Source organism: Haliaeetus albicilla, chromosome 2 (assembly GCF_947461875.1).
Source record: "Haliaeetus albicilla chromosome 2, bHalAlb1.1, whole genome shotgun sequence".
Classification (NCBI taxonomy): domain Eukaryota; kingdom Metazoa; phylum Chordata; class Aves; order Accipitriformes; family Accipitridae; genus Haliaeetus; species Haliaeetus albicilla.
In genome coordinates this window covers 20465020-20483030 of record NC_091484.1, presented here as the reverse complement: position 1 = coordinate 20483030, position 18011 = coordinate 20465020, and the positions used below count along the sequence as shown (strand labels likewise).

At 44.8% G+C, this 18011-nt stretch overlaps 1 protein-coding gene and 1 long non-coding RNA gene across 2 annotated transcripts in view; one reads left to right on the top strand and one right to left on the bottom strand.

Moving 5' to 3' along the window:
* Nucleotides 1-16150, bottom strand: part of LOC138690354 (uncharacterized) — a 35916-nt gene extending 19766 nt beyond the window's left edge. The window contains exons 1-4 of the long non-coding RNA XR_011329211.1: nt 13310-16150; nt 3164-3963; nt 2366-2551; nt 119-262 (exon numbers count right to left, since the gene is read on the bottom strand). This is a non-coding gene — a long non-coding RNA (uncharacterized lncRNA). The remainder of the gene's footprint in view (nt 1-118; nt 263-2365; nt 2552-3163; nt 3964-13309) is intronic.
* A 118-nt stretch (nt 16151-16268) lies between these two features.
* On the top strand, nt 16269-18011 carry FANCD2OS (FANCD2 opposite strand). Its single transcript, XM_069809257.1, is given in 2 exon segments — nt 16269-16397; nt 16399-18011. Coding segments are annotated over 2 exon segments (495 nt in total). The 3' UTR covers nt 16765-18011.

Genomic DNA, 18011 nt, shown 5'->3' with positions numbered 1-18011 from the left:
TTATTTTAAATGTATTAACTCGTATGAGGCGAGAAGCAGGCCTCTGAGGTTCCTCCAGAAAGAAACTACAGCATCAGGGAAAACTTATTTTTGTGATAAAGACAAACACGTTACACACGTTTCCAAGCGGAGATGCCACAGTGCATCTGTGCCGCACAGGTCCTCCAGCGGGGCAGGAGGCTGCTCTGGAAGGAAGGCTTTGGAAAGTCTTTACAAAGAACCAGCCAATGAAGAGAAGCTTTATAAAGGGCTGCAGAGAAATCTGGGGGAGAAAAAAGAGCAGCCACTTGTGTGCCTGCGAGGATGAATGAAGAAAATTTTGCAAGCTGCTGGACTGTTTGGACATTCACTAATACACTCAATAGTTCAGACTGCATTTTTTCTTCATCAAAATAGTTACCTTTAGCAAGAGTTTTTCATCTCATATCAGCTTCAAATTCATTTTTATTCAAAAGCATTCAAGACTTCAAGGAGACCATGACTAACAAATTATTGTTAGAATAGCAAGCCTCTTAAAGCAACCAAAAACTTTTAAAACATTCCTCCAGAAAGATTAGTGGAAAACAGTAATGAAATCTGCTGGGAAAGAAGAAAGCTACAACAGCAGGAATTTTTAGTTTAAGCCCAAAGCATCAGTGTTAAACATTTGGTAAGTCTCATGGCTTTGTTCTGAAAATAGATGAGAAAGAGTGTTTTTGTGCATGACTAGCTCCACAGCAAATAAATTCATGCTTAAAAATATAGCTTATGCACAGATGGCTGCAGAACAATTACTATATATTAGTGTTTCTCATTCCGTATTAAAACTTCTCATGTACTAGGAACTCCCTCTTCTCCCACTCCGAAGATTTCTCAGAGAGATTTTATTGCATCATTAGTTCAATAATTATTACATGGTTGCATTGTATTTAACCTTTTTTTATTTCTCCAAATACGTAATAATTGTCTTTCTTTTTAAACAGTTGTTTTCATCTAACAAAGTTACAGTCATCTTGTACTGATAAGAAACTAGGGAGTCAGATGCCATCTGGCAGTACAACAGCCTGCAACAAACTGAGAACAGCCAGGCTTTCTATCTGCAATTTAAATGGTAGATATTTCAAGATGCCATACATTAACAGCAGACTCTGTTTTTGGTACACAGACCATTCATTCAGCTTGACAAGGTATGCTCAGCCTGTAGTGAGGATGTACCAGATACACTCCAAAAAGGATTTCACTTCTGGAAACAGATAACAGAGCTGACACTCAGATTACAGTCCCTTCAGCTCAGATTGGGTTTACAATCAGGGAACAATTAGTGACACAAGCAGGCTTGAATATATAGACTCATTTTCTCTTGTTCCCTTCTAGAACTGTGTGAAAAGTAACACTTTTTTCTTTAATGCTATAATGCCATTTAATTCTAGAACGTTTCACTTTTTGTGTCACAATTTAGATCTAGTTGCAAAAACACATGCTCGGTTATGGGATCTTTTTTTAAATTCAGTTTTCACTTATCAGGACCATTCTGGGCACACAATCAATTTATGTCAATGATTTTGTTTCCATGTCTTCAAATTATAACTATGCCTAAGTACTGGTTTCCCCACCTATCATGTTCTCTCCTTTTATGATTATAGGTCTTTGACATAGGAATGATGTTATGTACATTTAGAAAGGCACCTGGAAAACGCCATCCATTCGTACCTTTTTTGAAAGCTACACAAACACAGTTTATTCTCCAAGACAGCATTACCAAACAGTGTTTCGGTTTTGTAAAACTGAGTCATTTTAGATCAAATTTTAAAATAAAATATCTATTTGGCTACTTATACGTCCATCACAATGCTGTCTTCCCTCTCCCATTTCTCATGGAAGTTGAGCATTAAACTCACACTTGAGTACCACCTGACACAGCTCTTGTCTGACCCAACTGGGTATTGCCTGTTCACTCAGGCAACTGAACCTTTACCTGTGAGCAACCCAGACACCCTCCTGCCAGGGTATATATTCATATACCAGACTTACATGTTGCGAAGTACACAAATGACACCACACTGGGAGAGGAGGCAGTTCTGCCAGAGGAAAGAACCACCCTGGCAGCCTGAAAGAGCAGGCCAAAGAGACCTGCCTGAGGTTTAACGAAGAGAAATGTTAAATCCCGCAAGTGGGATGCTGGAATCCCACACAGCAGTAGAAGGGATGTCTGACTGCCCGAGGCATAGCCTGGGGGGTCCTGATGGATGGCAACCTGAATTCGTTCCAGCAGTGCACCCTTGCAGCAATGAAGGCAAACTTTGTCATGGGCTGCATCAACCAGAGTACAGCCAGCTAATCAAGGTCTGTGATTATTCCAGTCCATTTAGCACTTGTTAGGGCTTACCTCTAATACTGAGTCTAGGTTTGGTCTCCCCAGTTCAAGGGAGACACTAAAAAATTGGAGAGGGTCCACTGAAGGGTCACCAAGATGATGAGAGGGTTGGAGAACTTGACAGATGAATGGTTGAAGGAACAGGGTTTGTTCAGCCTAGAGAACGCTCAGGGGGATCTACTCACACTTTACCAATACCTGAAATGTAATTACAGAGGAGAGGCAGGAACTCCCTTCACAAGGATGCACAGTGACAGAAAAGAAGAAATGGGTGCAAACAGCTTTAGAAGAAATTCCGTATGGATACAGAAAAAATTTGCACCATGAGAAAAAATAAACATTGGAATAGGTTGCCCTTTGGCATCTCCCTTGCTGGAAATATCAAGACATGACAGGGACCTGGATAACTCAATTTAAGGCCCTGCTTTCAACAAAAGGTTGGACCATACAGTCTCCAGAGGGTTCTGCGGTGCTATGCAGATATGCTGACTGGTCCACGTTCAACCCTGACAGAAGTAAACTTGAGGGAATAAAACTCTGCAAAGAAACAACTATCAAAAGCAAGAAGATGCTGCTCCCATCTCTAACCAGGAAGGTGAAGCTCCTTGGTATGATGAAATACTTACAGTTGCTATCTATGGCATTCAGCACCGGTAACTTGTGATACAGGGTTAGAAACAGACCAGTAACTATTTAGAAGTTGGCCCATATCTCAGAATAAAACATTTTATGAATTTAAGTACAAAAACCATTAGGACAAGCACTTTCCCACTTCCCCCCTTTCACTGCCTGTGAAAATCTGTGTCTTACCTGCTTCTACTTCCGTGACTGCTACCTTCAAATGTCAGGGGTTTGGGATTGTTCTGAAACCAGTGTGGGGTACAGCATTTGCTGAGCATTGCACGAGTAGCACCACATCCCCTTCAGCTTGCCTGCACACCACCAGAGACAGAAATCCTAAGAGAGAAAGAGAAGCTGGGGAGGTCACTTAAACAGGTTAAAGAGAGAGTTCCATACTGGTAAATCACTAGTTACACAGTTCCCCCTGTCTGCTAACTGTAGAAGAGCGGCCAAAGAAAGTACAGAAGTCTGTCCTGTGAAATCATTCATTGCTATTACTCAGGCTCAGCATTACACTGATAAATACACTAATAAAATTGTATTTCAGAGGGTTGGGATTATAAAGAGAAAAAGAAAGAACAGAAAACACTCAAATTAGCATTATAGCTGTGGGTATGTAAGATTCACACTTCACACAACTACCAAAAGATGGAGGGAGGGGAAAGAAGTGGAGGAGTGAAATAAAAATTGGTTCGCAAAAATAACTCTTCCCAAATATGTTTACTATGAGGTTTTCAACCAAGTGAAAAAAGTATTGTGACAGCTACTCCTATGCCTTCCCACCAGCACTGCTCAGATGACTACATGCACTAAATGGTTCCTATTCAGTGCCCGAATTTTTACAGATACTGTTTGAATGCATCACTTCTTCCCCCCCACCAGATTTGTCAGTTCTACCACAGGGCTGGATGCACACATAACCATCATAAATACTTAGGCATTGCAATGCCTAAGTCTCTTCATCAGTCCAGGCATTCTTCAGAAGCTGCCTAGGTTCTTCATCGACAGCATAGTAATATTGAGCTGTTTGCTAAAAAAAAAAAAAAAAAAATCAATTCAACTGAAAAGAACTATTTCACCTGAGATACATTTTCTCCCTTCCAACTACAAATTATTTCAAGCCCAGAGAGAAAAAACTAAATATCTAACTGCCAACATAATTTTTAATTCCAAGTTCAGCTTAAAAAAACTGCTTCTGAAGATCAGGACAACATTTTTACATACAAATCTTACCCATGAAGAAAAAAACCCTTACATTCCATCCCTAAGTCATTCCTGGGAGCAACTAAAGCTCATTTTATCACTGAAAATGCTCTTCAGTACAGTCTTTCAACAATGCAGTTATGTAAGTTAGAAAGGAAGCATCAGCCTTTCTTCAAGACCATTTTATCCGAAGTATTTCCAGAGCACTGAGAAACCCTCTGATTCCTGACTTAGTACATAATAAGGCTTTCAGAAAAGGCAGGAACCCAACTCTTTTCTTAGTGCCCCAGATTTACACGAACGCTAGTAAAGCAATTTGTTTAGCATCGTCAACGTTAAAACATTTTCACTACTCCCTCTAGTGGGTGTCCTAAGTGAAGCAAATATTCCCTGATGACTTCCGAAGAAAATAAAGTTACTCTGAAATTAAGCATGTAAGCATTTGCAGCTATGAGAAAACAGGGCATTACAGAGTATCTCAGGACTTTTTGTTTCTGTAGAAGTTGCAGGGAGCCAGCAACAACCAATACTAGACTTTTCCTGGAACTGGTAGGAGCAAGCCAGATAGAGAAAAACACTGTTCTGCAAGAAGCAGAACTCGCAGACGGTGGTTTCCTTTGGATGTGCATCCTGCATCCCTGCACAGCCCTTCGCAAAGCCGTCAGTGCTCCTCTCTCTCATGACACACACTCCTCCCTGCCTCAGTCCCTCCCAAACACCAGAGGCTGGGCTGGAGGAAGCATATGCTTTGGCTTGCCTTTTGGTTTATTTTCTCTTTTACTGGCATAACATGAAAAACAAACAGAAGGATGGAGAATATTTGAAGACCCCCAGTGCCAAAATCTGAAGGTGGGAGATTTTAGGGAAAAAAATCACCTTCTCCCACCTCCCAGATGAACAGCAGGCACTATTCTTTGACAAGATTTACTGTCCATGGATGAAATTCTGACTGGTTTAACTGACCAAAGTAAATAGTAAAACTCTCACTGAAATCTTCGCTTTCTCGTTAAGAGCCAATGATGAGGAAAGTGATGCAAAACTAGAACCACTAATTGGAAGCCCAGTATTGATTTGTGTCATCATTTTATATGCTGCGTCAAAATTTAGCTTCTTTTTCCTCCTCTAATAGGAAAAGAATTAGAAAAGCACACCATGAACAGAGACCTTCTGCATGTAAATCACTACCAGAGGAAGCAATGGCAGCTATTATTTATGAATACATTGCATTTTTCCCATGTTTTGTAAAACTACGGCTTAGACCAAAGTTCTGCTGAAAACATCTTTTCAGCTGATTGAACAGTTTGAAATGTCATCTCTAAAAGATGCTCAGTTTAAGAGGGCTTAATACATGCTTTTAGAATAGGAAAAATTACAGGCTACTTTTAAAAAAGAGCTGTAGCAAGAACATACTCATGTTCTACATTTCAGGGCTCGCACGGCATTATCTCATCATAGAAAACCAACTTAAACCTAAAGCAGTGTGTTCAAGAAGCTTACATATTTGTGTGATGTTAGTTTCTTTAGATTCCTTTCAAAATTTTGGGGAAAAAAATCTCTGCATTTACTGATGAGGAAACAATCTTGTTTTCTCTGGGCTGCTACTAGTCTCTTTTTTGTTTACCTTGCACCCATCTGCTCACCTCTAAGGACTCTTTATTTAATAGCATGGTTTGCACAGCCACAGGCCCATTACAGATAAGACCCTAGGAGGGCACTGGTACTGGAACCTCCCTCACACTTCCTTTTTCTAAAAATGAGATGACAGAACTACAAATACAGATTTTATCTTCATTCTAGATGAGCTGCTAACATGGCTGCTTCAGCCACAATTTCAAATATAAACGTAATATCTTTCTCTTCCAGCACACCCTAAGGAAAAAAACAGCACAGTTTATCTGACCATGTGAAATGGGAGGACACCAAAATTAAAATGTAAAACCAAAAACCTTCACTTTAGAAAGCTGATGAGCCTACACAGCAAATAGTCAGGCATACAAGAGGAAGGGAAGATCTACCATGAACTGTTGAAGAAAACTGCTGTGTTTGTTTATATGTTATATAAATTGGAGGTAAAATGGCAAAACAGGACATTAAAACCCTTAAGAGAGAAACCAAGTAAGTAAACAGAAGGAAAAAAACATAGGAATGAATTATTTTGAATGTGAATGATTTCTAAAATCAGATCCAGGGCCTTTCACTCTTTAATTATCCCAATTATCTAAGCATTCATCTTTTGTTAGTCATTGGACCATTACCATATGTCCTGGGTTCAGCTGGGATAGAGTTAATTTTTTTACAGGAACCTGGGAGGTGGGGGGCATAGCCGGGGCAGCTGACCTGAACTGGCCAAGGAGCTATTCCATACCATGTGACATCATGCTCAGTATGTAAAAGGGGAGCGGGCCGGGGGGTGGGCGCTTCTTTTCGGTGGGGGAAGTGGCAGAGCGTCGGGTCCCGGGTGGTGAGCAGTTGCACTGTGCATCACTCTTTTTGTATACTTTTTCATTAGTACCGTTGTTGTTGTTGCAATTTCTTTGTGTTGTCCCAGTAAACTGCCTTTATCTCAACCCTCGAGGTTCCAGGTTTGTTTTTTTTCCTCTCCTCCGTCTTCCCCCCATCCCACCGGAGGGGGGCGGGAGGAGTGAGCGAGCGGCCGCGTGGTCCTTTGTTACCGGCTGGGCTGAAACCACGACAGTCCTTTTTGGCGCCCAACGTGGGGCACGAAGGGTTGAGATAACGACAGATCTGGCCAGAGCGTGTTGAAACAAATTTGTCATACGCATTTCTTATACTAGATAAATAGATGTTAGTCACAATGTTGATTCAGCTGTTTACATGGTGGCGTTTTGTAAGTTCTTATATGCTTTATGTATTGCCTGTAGTTGGCGTATCTCATCTCTGGGAGAGTGATTGGGATTATCATTTTGCTGTACTGGGCAATGTCGACTTGTGAAATGATTACATCACTGGTCATGAGGTTAAGCTGGTATCTGTATGAGGCAGTGATATCATTCCCACACTTTGGGCACCTTCTGTCGGATTTTATTGGTAATTACACCCAACCCATGGGGAAGTCAGGGGGGGATACTTCCCCCCATCCGTTCCCCTCCCTTTTCTCTTTCCAACTAATTACAACAGTTTTCGAGAATTTTGAATATCCTTGGGATGCACAAGCCTGTGTGCTGTTAGTGCTATGCCTCCTGACTATGTTTCAGGTCTTGTCTAGGGCTACAAAAAGGCTCTTTAAGAGTACCACCCAGAGATCTGTCCCAAAGCTGGATATTTATGGGTGGCACGGTGTGTGGGAGGATGTGGGCAGGTATCTAGAGAACTTCTCACCTCCAGTGACTTGGAAGTTCACTCCCGAACAACTGCAGAACCCTCATGAAGTGATAGAATTTTTGAAAGGAAAATGCTGTGGCTATCCCAGAGACACACAACTCACTACACTGTGCTGGGCCCTGGCCGGTATCTACCAAACCCTGCTTGATACTATGCAGCACCCCCAGGGGGAAAAGGGGGAAAAGATGGAAAACAAGACAACATGCACCGTGGCTGCCCCTACCCCGACGACATGCACCGTGGCTACCCAAACCCTGACAACAGACACCGTGGCTGCCCCTACCCCGGTGACAGATACTGCCACTAAACCAGAGAACCAACCTGTGCCAGTATCAGTCGCCCCTGTACAGAAAAAGAAACACACAAAGAAATCAGTTCGCTCAGTGAGAGATGAAGATGAACCAGGGTCATCGCGAGAACAGGAGGAAGAGGCAGAACCTGAAATAATTACCCGATCTCTATCCCTGAGTGAGTTGCGTGACATGCGAAAAGATTTTAGCCGCCACCCAGGTGAGCACATTGTTACCTGGCTGCTCCGATGCTGGGATAATGGGGCTAGTAGTGTGGAATTAGAGGGTAAGGAAGCCAAGCAGTTGGGATCTCTGTCTAGAGAAGGGGGTATCGACAAGGCGATTGGGAGAAAAACACAAGTCCTCAGCCTCTGGAGGCGACTTCTGTTAGGTGTAAAGGAAAGATACCCTTTCAGGGATGAAGTTACATGTCACCAAGGCAAGTGGACCACCATGGAGAGAGGTATCCAGTACCTGAGGGAATTAGCCGTGCTGGAGGTGATTTATAGTGATCCAGAAAATGCGCAGTCACCCACAGATCCAGATGAAGTCCAATGCACACAACCGATGTGGCGGAAGTTTCTACGAAGTGCACCACCAACCTATGCCAACTCATTGGCAGTAATGTCCTGGAAAGAAGGCTATGGACAAACGGTGGATGAATTGGCTGTCCAACTCCGGCAATATGAAGGAAGTCTCTCTTCCTCCCTACGGGCCTGTGTCTCAGCTGTAGAGGAATTGTCCCGAGAGTTCCAGCAATTCAAAGTAGATATGTCCTCCTCCTCACCTGTACAGGCCCGCATTGCAGTTATTGGGAGTAAGCGTTCCTCTGCCCAAGAGAGAGGAGAGAGAAAGTACACACGACGGGCTAACCTGTGGTTTTACCTGCGTGACCATGGAGAGGACATGAGGAAGTGGGATGGAAAACCTACCTCAGTCTTGGATTCACGGGTACGGGAGTTGCGAGAAAAAGCAACCAGAAAAGAAGATTCTTCTTGGAAAACTGCTGCTCCAGTTTCCCGTGAGCAGTCCCCCGGGCGCAGTAGATGGGCCGATCTCATTTCTGATCCTCTTGAAGGGACTTCTGATTCACATGTGCAAAAAGTGGGTAACAGATATTCTAACCAGGATTAGAGGGGCCCTGCCTCCAGCCAGGTGGAGGAGAGGGACAACCGAGTCTACTGGACAGTGTGGATTCGATGGCCTGGCACGTCAGACCCACAGGAATATAAGGCTCTAGTAGACACTGGTGCACAATGTACCCTAATGCCATCAAGTTATAAAGGGGCAGAACCCATCTGTATCTCTGGTGTGACAGGGGGATCCCAAGAGCTAACCGTATTGGAAGCCGAAATGAGTCTAACCGGGAATGAGTGGCATAAACACCCCATTGCAACTGGCCCAGAGGCCCCGTGCATCCTTGGTATAGATTATCTCAGAAGGGGGTATTTCAAGGACCCAAAAGGATACCGTTGGGCCTTTGGTATAGCTGCATTGGAGACGGAGGAGACTGAACAGCTGTCTACCCTGCCTGGTCTCTCCCAAGACCCTTCGGTTGTGGGGTTGCTGAAGGTTGAAGAACAACAGGTGCCAACTGCTACCACGACGGTGCACCGGTGGCAATATCGCACCAACCGAGACTCCCTGATCCCCATCCATAAGCTGATTTGCCAATTGGAGAGCCAAGGAGTGATCAGCAAGACTCACTCACCCTTTAATAGTCCCATATGGCCCGTGCGGAAATCTAATGGGGATTGGAGACTAACAGTAGATTATTGTGGGCTGAATGAAGTCACGCCACCGCTGAGCGCTGCTGTGCCAGATATGTTAGAGCTTCAATATGAACTGGAATCAAAGACAGCTAAGTGGTATGCCACAATTGACATTGCTAATGCATTTTTCTCCATTCCTTTGGCAGTGGAGTGCAGGCCACAGTTTGCTTTCACTTGGAGGGGTGTCCAGTACACCTGGAATCGACTGCCCCAGGGGTGGAAACACAGCCCCACTATTTGCCATGGACTGATCCAGACTGCACTAGAAAAAGGTGAAGCTCCAGAGCACCTGCAATATATTGATGACATCATCATATGGGGCAGCACGGCAGAAGAAGTTTTTGAGAAAGGGAAGAAAATAATCCAAATCCTTTTGAAGGCTGGTTTTGCCATAAAAGAAAGTAAGGTCAAGGGACCTGCGCAGGAGATCCAGTTCTTAGGAGTAAAATGGCAAGACGGGCGTCGTCAGATCCCTGCGGACGTGATCAACAAAATAGCAGCTATGTCCTCACCGACTAATAAAAAGGAAACACAGGCTTTCTTAGATGTTGTGGGCTTTTGGAGAATGCATATTCCAAATTACAGTCAAATTGTAAGTCCTCTCTACCAAGTTACCCGGAAGAAGAACGATTTTAAATGGGGGCCTGAGCAACGACAAGCCTTTGAACAAATTAAGCGGGAGATTGTTCATGCAGTAGCTCTTGGGCCAGTCCGGACAGGACCAGATGTTAAAAATGTGCTCTACACTGCAGCTGGGGAGAATGGCCCTACCTGGAGCCTTTGGCAGAAAGCACCTGGAGAGACCCGAGGCCGACCCCTGGGGTTTTGGAGTCGGGGATATCGAGGATCCGAGGCTCGCTATACTCCAACTGAAAAAGAGATATTGGCAGCATATGAAGGAGTTCGAGCCGCTTCAGAAGTGGTTGGTACTGAAACACAGCTCTTCTTAGCACCCCGACTACCAGTGCTGGGCTGGATGTTCAAAGGGAAAGTTTCCTCTACACATCACGCAACTGATGCCACGTGGAGTAAGTGGATTGCACTGATCACACAACGAGCTCGCATAGGAAACCCCAGTCGCCCAGGAATTTTAGAAGTGATCACGGACTGGCCAGAAGACAAAGACTTTGGAATGTTGCCAGAGGAGGAGGTGACACGGGCTGAAGAGGCCCCGCTGTATAATAAACTGCCAGAAAATGAGAGGCAATATGCCCTGTTCACTGATGGGTCCTGTCGCATCGTGGGAAAACATCGGAGGTGGAAGGCTGCTGTATGGAGTCCTACACGACTAGTTGCAGAAACTGCTGAAGGAGAAGGTGAATCGAGTCAGTTTGCAGAGGTGAAAGCCATCCAGCTAGCATTAGATATTGCTGAAAGAGAGAAGTGGCCAGTGCTCTATCTCTATACTGACTCATGGATGGTGGCAAATGCCCTATGGGGGTGGCTACAGCAATGGAAGAAGGGCAACTGGCAACGCAGAGGTAAACCCATTTGGGCTGCCGCACTGTGGCAAGATATTGCTGTTCGGATAGAGAAGCTAGTGGTAAAAGTACGTCACGTAGATGCTCATGTACCCAAGAGTCGGGCCACTGAAGAACATCAAAACAACCAGCAGGCAGATCAGGCCGCCAAGATTGAAGTGTCTCAGGTAGACCTGGACTGGCAACGTAGGGGTGAGCTATTTATGGCTCAGTGGGCCCACGATACCTCAGGCCATCAGGGGAGAGATGCAACATATAGATGGGCTTGAGATCGAGGGGTGGACTTGACCATGGACACTATCGCACAGGTCATCCACGAATGTGAAACATGTGCCGCAATTAAGCAAGCCAAGCGGCAAAAACCCCTGTCACATGGGGGGCGATGGCTGAAATATAAACAGTGGGAGGCCTGGCAGATTGACTGTCTCACACTCCCACGAACACGCCAAGGCAAGTGCCATGTGCTTACAATGGTGGAAGCAACCACTGGATGGCTGGAAACATACCCTGTGTCCCATGCCACTGCCCAGAACACTATCCTGGGCCTTGAAGAGAAAGTTTTATGGCAACACGGCACCCCAGAAAGAATCGAGTCGGACAACGGGACTCACTTCCGAAACAACCTCGTAGACACCTGGGCCAAAGAACACGGCATTGAGTGGATATATCACATCCCTTATCACGCACCAGCCTCCGGAAAAATCGAACGATACAACGGACTGCTGAAAACTACATTGAGAGCAATGGGGGGTGGGACTTTCAAACATTGGGATACACATTTAACAAAAGCCACCTGGTTAGTTAATACTAGAGGATCCGCCAATCGGGCTGGCCCCGCCCAACCAAGACTTCCACATACTGTAGAAGGCGATAAAGTCCCTGTAGCGCGCATGAGGAGTATGTTAGGAAAGACAGTCTGGGTTAGTCCTCCCTCAAACAGAGGTAAACCCATTCAAGGGGTTGTTTTTGCTCAGGGACCTGGGTACACCTGGTGGGTGATGCAGAAGGATGGGGAAGTTCGATGTGTACCTCAGGGAGATTTGATTTTGGGAGAGAATAGCCAGTGAATTGGGCTGTATGATACCTAACTGCTAAATACCCTGCCAATGCATGTCATTGTATCTATAGTGTCTATATGCCATATCAAGGGTATTACTGTAAGAATTACCCAAATGACTGCGGGATGGACTTTGAAACTAAGCCAAGTACAACAGCGACAGAACTTGAACTGACACCCAGCAATTTCCTCAAGATCAACATCTTCGACCTGCAGACTAAGGGCGTGAGTTGCACCAAATGTACTAGCCACAAGTTCCAGAGGCAGCATACAACAACCCACCATCTCACACCATCTCTCTTATCCTGAAGAACTGTTACAACAGATGGAGCCCCAAAGTCATGGACTAAATAAAATCAATGGACACATTAGAGGGATAGCCCATACGCTAAAGGAATACCATTTGCGTGTGTGTGTGTGTGCGGCGGGGTGACGGGGACGGACGCAAGTCCATATACTTATATATATAAGACAAGGAAGTGGTAGTGGTCGATTGGAAAATGTAAGATCTGGGCATGATGTAGATGGTATAGAATAAGGGGTGGATAATGTCCTGGGTTCAGCTGGGATAGAGTTAATTTTTTTACAGGAACCTGGGAGGTGGGGGGCATAGCCGGGGCAGCTGACCTGAACTGGCCAAGGAGCTATTCCATACCATGTGACATCATGCTCAGTATGTAAAAGGGGAGCGGGCCGGGGGGTGGGCGCTTCTTTTCGGTGGGGGAAGTGGCAGAGCGTCGGGTCCCGGGTGGTGAGCAGTTGCACTGTGCATCACTCTTTTTGTATACTTTTTCATTAGTACCGTTGTTGTTGTTGCAATTTCTTTGTGTTGTCCCAGTAAACTGCCTTTATCTCAACCCTCGAGGTTCCAGGTTTGTTTTTTTTCCTCTCCTCCGTCTTCCCCCCTATCCCACCGGAGGGGGGCGGGAGGAGTGAGCGAGCGGCCGCGTAGTCCTTTGTTACTGGCTGGGCTGAAACCACGACACCATAATACCTAGATCTTTTAATTAGTTTTCAAGAACAACAATTCGATGCTGAAAGACATGAAAACTACTACCCTTTTGTACAAGTGCTTCTCAAATTCTGTTATACAGGTACCTGCATATGTTGAGCTATAAGAACAAGAAAATCAAAGGTTTTGAAAACCAGACTTTTTAGTTCTGGCGTGGTTCTGTCTCTCCAGAGGCTACAGGGCCTGCTGCACCTCTCACCTGCATGAGGAAGGCACAACTCTGCCCATGTCCGAAACTGGAGAGAAGAACTGATCTGATCGCCATCATGGAGTTCCAGCAACTGCAACACCAGAAGAATGATTTATTTAAACTTCCAATCAAAGTGACTAAAAAAGCCCCAGTAACCTACTAACAAAGAAAATGCGATAGACCATTGAGAATCTTTTTCTAAGCCGTATTTGTCCAAGCTGTGAAAAGGTATTTGCCATTTAAGCATGCACAGTTGAGATGCTAAGTTAGTGAAATGTTGTAAAACATACGTCAGCATGCTAGCACATCTGAATGTCAAGAATCAAGTAAAACCAGAACTGTTTCATGAGCAAAGTGGTGGCATTTATAGCATATCTCATTAATTACAGGCCATGGGGCTCTTTGCTGAAGCTAAGTGTGGGAAATGCTAAGACAAATTTGAGGCCTTTGGTCACAGAAAACAAACTAAACAGATACAGCCTAAATACAGTTTTTTACCTTTCCAAATGGCCATTCTTCTGACCTTTTAAAGACACCTATGCTGTTAAAGCAAATTCAAGACTGAAAAACACAAACAAAACAGAAGCAGGGCACAGTCTCCATCAGGTCTCTGAATTATTTTTTTTAATTCTTCTTAATGATCCAGCAATTCACAGCGAGGTACAATCTGACTGTATGCTGACATCTGAAAAAAGATGATTTGGAAGGGTTTCCCAACAAACAGGACAAAAAGACTGCTGGATATCAAGAACTGTGAGACAATGTGTGGGTATCCAGGTCTCTGAAGCCCACAAGAAACAAGTCACAGTCACTCAGAATTAACTCTACACCAAAATGTGAAGACACCATTCATTTCCTATTCAGATTGTAACTGAGCAAAACTCTGTGAAAAAAACCCCAGTGAAATCAGTATGAAATTGTCTTAAATAAAAGGGCTGAGTAGTAAACTTAGGACTGAAAAACTGATTCACTAAAGGAAAGAATATCATGATCTGCCACTTACACTGAATAGGTAGAAAATACCTACATACAGCTATGCGTACACACATATATATACACTCACTTACACTTTTAGTACTGGATGAAGACACTCCAGTGTAACCAGCATATATCCATATATTGTGAAAGAATTATCCAGTTTAATAACAGGCAAAATTAAACCCTTTAAACTCGTATTTCTAAATGCTTTGTGCTTTTTGCTGTAAAAGCTAGACTACTGTGGGTTAAAAAAAAAGTTTAATGTTTAGGGATTTTTTTTAAATCAAAAGATAACTCCCTGTATCAAAATGATCGCAAATAGAATAAACTGTAATTCCAGATTGTGAATTTCTTGTGTTCTTGTAACAGCGATGAGTGATTTAATATTTAGGCGCTCTAGTATTTCTAGGGAACGCTTGTTATGTTTTCCTATGTACTGTGTATGTGCACACCTACTGTACATATTCCAACAGCTTTATATCAAACAGGAACACTTTATAAGCAGAGTTTTATTTACAACTGTGAGCAAGTCAGCCAAGACTTGAAAGACCAAGCTAAATAACCACAGCGAAGTTTAACTAGTTACCACTGACAAGTTATTTTAGTTATTCTTCATGTGCTTAATTGCCACTTAAAGCTATAGTTTCTGCGATACCACTTTTCTCCGCTGGTGAGGGGGGTCATCATGCTGCTAAACCAGAGAAAACCTAGGTTAGCTACGTAGGAGACTTTGCCACAAGCACTGTTACAGCTGAAGAAAAGTGTAGCAAGGCAGTAAGAAATCATTACTGAAAACACAGTTTAGAGAAGCCATCCCACTATCTTTATGCGCACCCATTTGCCAAAATAAATAAATACATAAAAATATATCCATACATGGTACCCATTTCATTCTGGAAACCATTTTTTTCTTTTACTTCAGACATTTTGCTGTTCATAGCAGCCCACCCCACTGGAGGCTTTTGACTGAAAATAAAATCAGTCACATTGAAATGCTGTGACATCCCTCCACCTCTACGGAAGCACTTAGGTAAAATCTGTCCATCTGTATACCACAACCTTTTCTTTTCGCCTTTAAAGAGAACATTCAGCAACTCGCATTGCGACACATATTCACAGTGATCCCAAGGTGAAAGAAAATAAACACGTGCTGTAGCTGGTAGCTTTACAACTGCTGGTCAAAAGTCCCCAAAACTAAAATTGCAAGTATATTGTCTGTCTAGAAAGAGGTTCAGCTCAGTCTTCTCCCCTGTGAGGTGTCTGCTCAAGCGCCATATTTCAAACCTTAGCAGCAGTAGAAACCGGCAGAGACAGCTGGAAAAGCAGACCACAAGGCCTCTGAATACATGGGGAAATAAAATCTTATCGACCAAGAGAAAAGACAGAGTTTTATTCAACATAATCAGAATTATTAAAATATTCACTCCAGCTGAAAGAAGGAGGTTTTGTTAATTTCTTGCCAGGGCCTTCAAATAAAAACGGTTGAGCTCAACATGACAGAGGAATCCTAAGCAAGCTGGGAGAAACTGCTTGTATTTTCAGACCAGCAGGTGAAAATGAGCCCGGTAATTATTCTGCACGCCCTGATGGAGATCGCAGCAAAGCAGATCGCAATCATTAAAAGAGAAAATGATGGATTTTGGCTCTGAGGACAGGTGGGGGAAAAAAAAGAAAAGCGTTAGCACAGCAGGAAGGAGTAGCTCAGTAGGAAGAGACAGCGGAAACACAAACTCCTTTCTACAGAGAAAACCGGTAAAACCAGCCCCCGTTGTTTCTCCGGGTGGATGTTTCTGTCGGCCTCGCTGGCTGCCGCCTCAGAGACCCCCCACGCACCCTGCCCCTGCCCCCGCCGCCTCCCCGGCCCAGCCAGCATTCCCCCAACAGCCGCGGCCCGGCGGGCAGGCCCCGACCGCCCCGGCACCGGCCCTGGCCCTGGCCCTGGCCCTGGCCCCGCCGGCGGAAAGATGCCATGGCGGAGGGTTACCAGCTGCGGGCGCCCCGTCCGTCCCTCGACGAGTCGCCGCGGTGGCTGTGGGGCGCGGACCCGCCGCCCGCCGCCTCCACCGCCTCTGCCCACCCCTTCCGCGGCGGTGGCCGTCCGCGGGCGCCGCGCGAGGCTCAGCCGACCAGAGGCCGTCGGGCTGCGCAGCCTCGACGCCGTCTTCGGGCGGCCGGTGACGGCGCAGCCGCCCCGCTGGAGCGGCTGCCTGCGGCAGTCGGAGCACTTGGCCTTCTACTGGGTGGCGGGGCCGCGGGAGGCGCAGGCCCGCCTGGCCGCCGCCATGTGCTGGCGGATGCTGCGCGCCATCTCGCTGCTGTATGGCACGTACAAGAAGCGCGCCGTCGTCTTGCAGCACTCCCGCCGAGCCGGAGCCCTCCGCGCGGCGGGCCCGGGCCTCGCAGCGCCGCGGAAGGAAGGCTATTCCCGTGGCACGCGGCCAAACGCCATCACCGGTTCCGTCTAACGGGGGAAACGTCTGCACCTCGCCCGGGACGGCGGAGAGGCGAACACCCTGCTCCAACAACGGGCATCTCCCCTGATAGCCCCCACGTTAAGAGCACGGCTGAGGAGGGTGTTTCCGACTTGCTGTGCTGGGCGTAGCATCCAGCATCCCTTCAGCAGGCTTAGCGTGCTGCGCGAAGCATCCCTTCTCCTGCTGGAAGAAATGCCTGAGGGGAAATGCTTGCGGAACCGAGAGCTGCTGCATCTCGAGATGTGGCCGTCTTTGCCCCACAGTCCTCAAAGACAAAAAACTTGGACACTTGGTGTATAGCTGAGGATACAAATTTCAAAATGGAATAGCTGAGGGTACAAAGTTCAGAATAGATGCCCTCGGCTTACTACTGTCAAAGCAAAATCCTTTTATGTATTCATCTCTTGTGAATGAAGACATTCACACAAAAAAAAACCCCACAAGTTTAGGCCTTAGAACTCTGTTAGCAGGTATTACAATTTAACCCCCTTGACTGTTACCATTTGTTGAGAACTAACTGGTTTGTGAAGAACTTAAATTGCTTTTTAGTAGTCTGAGCAAAATCTCTTCTAGAATTTTACAGCTATTAAAGGCAGTTTGCATACATACAGTCTTCAGTGTTACCCATCTAAAATTTTATTTTGGTTATTTTTTCTATCTAGTGAGTAGAGGAATCCTTAAAACCGAATTCATGGAGGAACTGTGTTCTAAAGATGCACTTTTACCCTACTCTAGTCAAACTTTCTGTACAACTAAATGCATGGGTTTGAAATTCTATGTATGATGTGACTTGTTTCCAGCTAATGAAAACAATTTGCAAAGAGTAATTTGCAAAGTTGTTACTTGTCTCCAAAATAAGCAAAACCCCTTTAATTTTTGTTTTAAATGCTATAAATAGATATAGCTTTTTAGAAATGCGCTATTGGTGTCTTACAGTCCAAGTAAGAATTGTTCTGGTTTATTTCCCACTAGTATAGGTAATTTATTAAAAGTTCCATAGAGCATGGTTACAAATTCTTACAAAAACCATAGCTGCTGTGTAGAGTTTCAGTTAAACTTGCCCATACAATTACAGGAGGAAGTACATTTATAAGGTATTCGTAGCCAATATTTCACATCACTCTGATACCATAATCATTATTCATTCCACTATGGAGATGAACATTCAGCATTGTCTTAGTTTTTCATCATTGCTTGTAATAAACTTGAGAAATCTCTTCTCATGGATTTACCCAGAA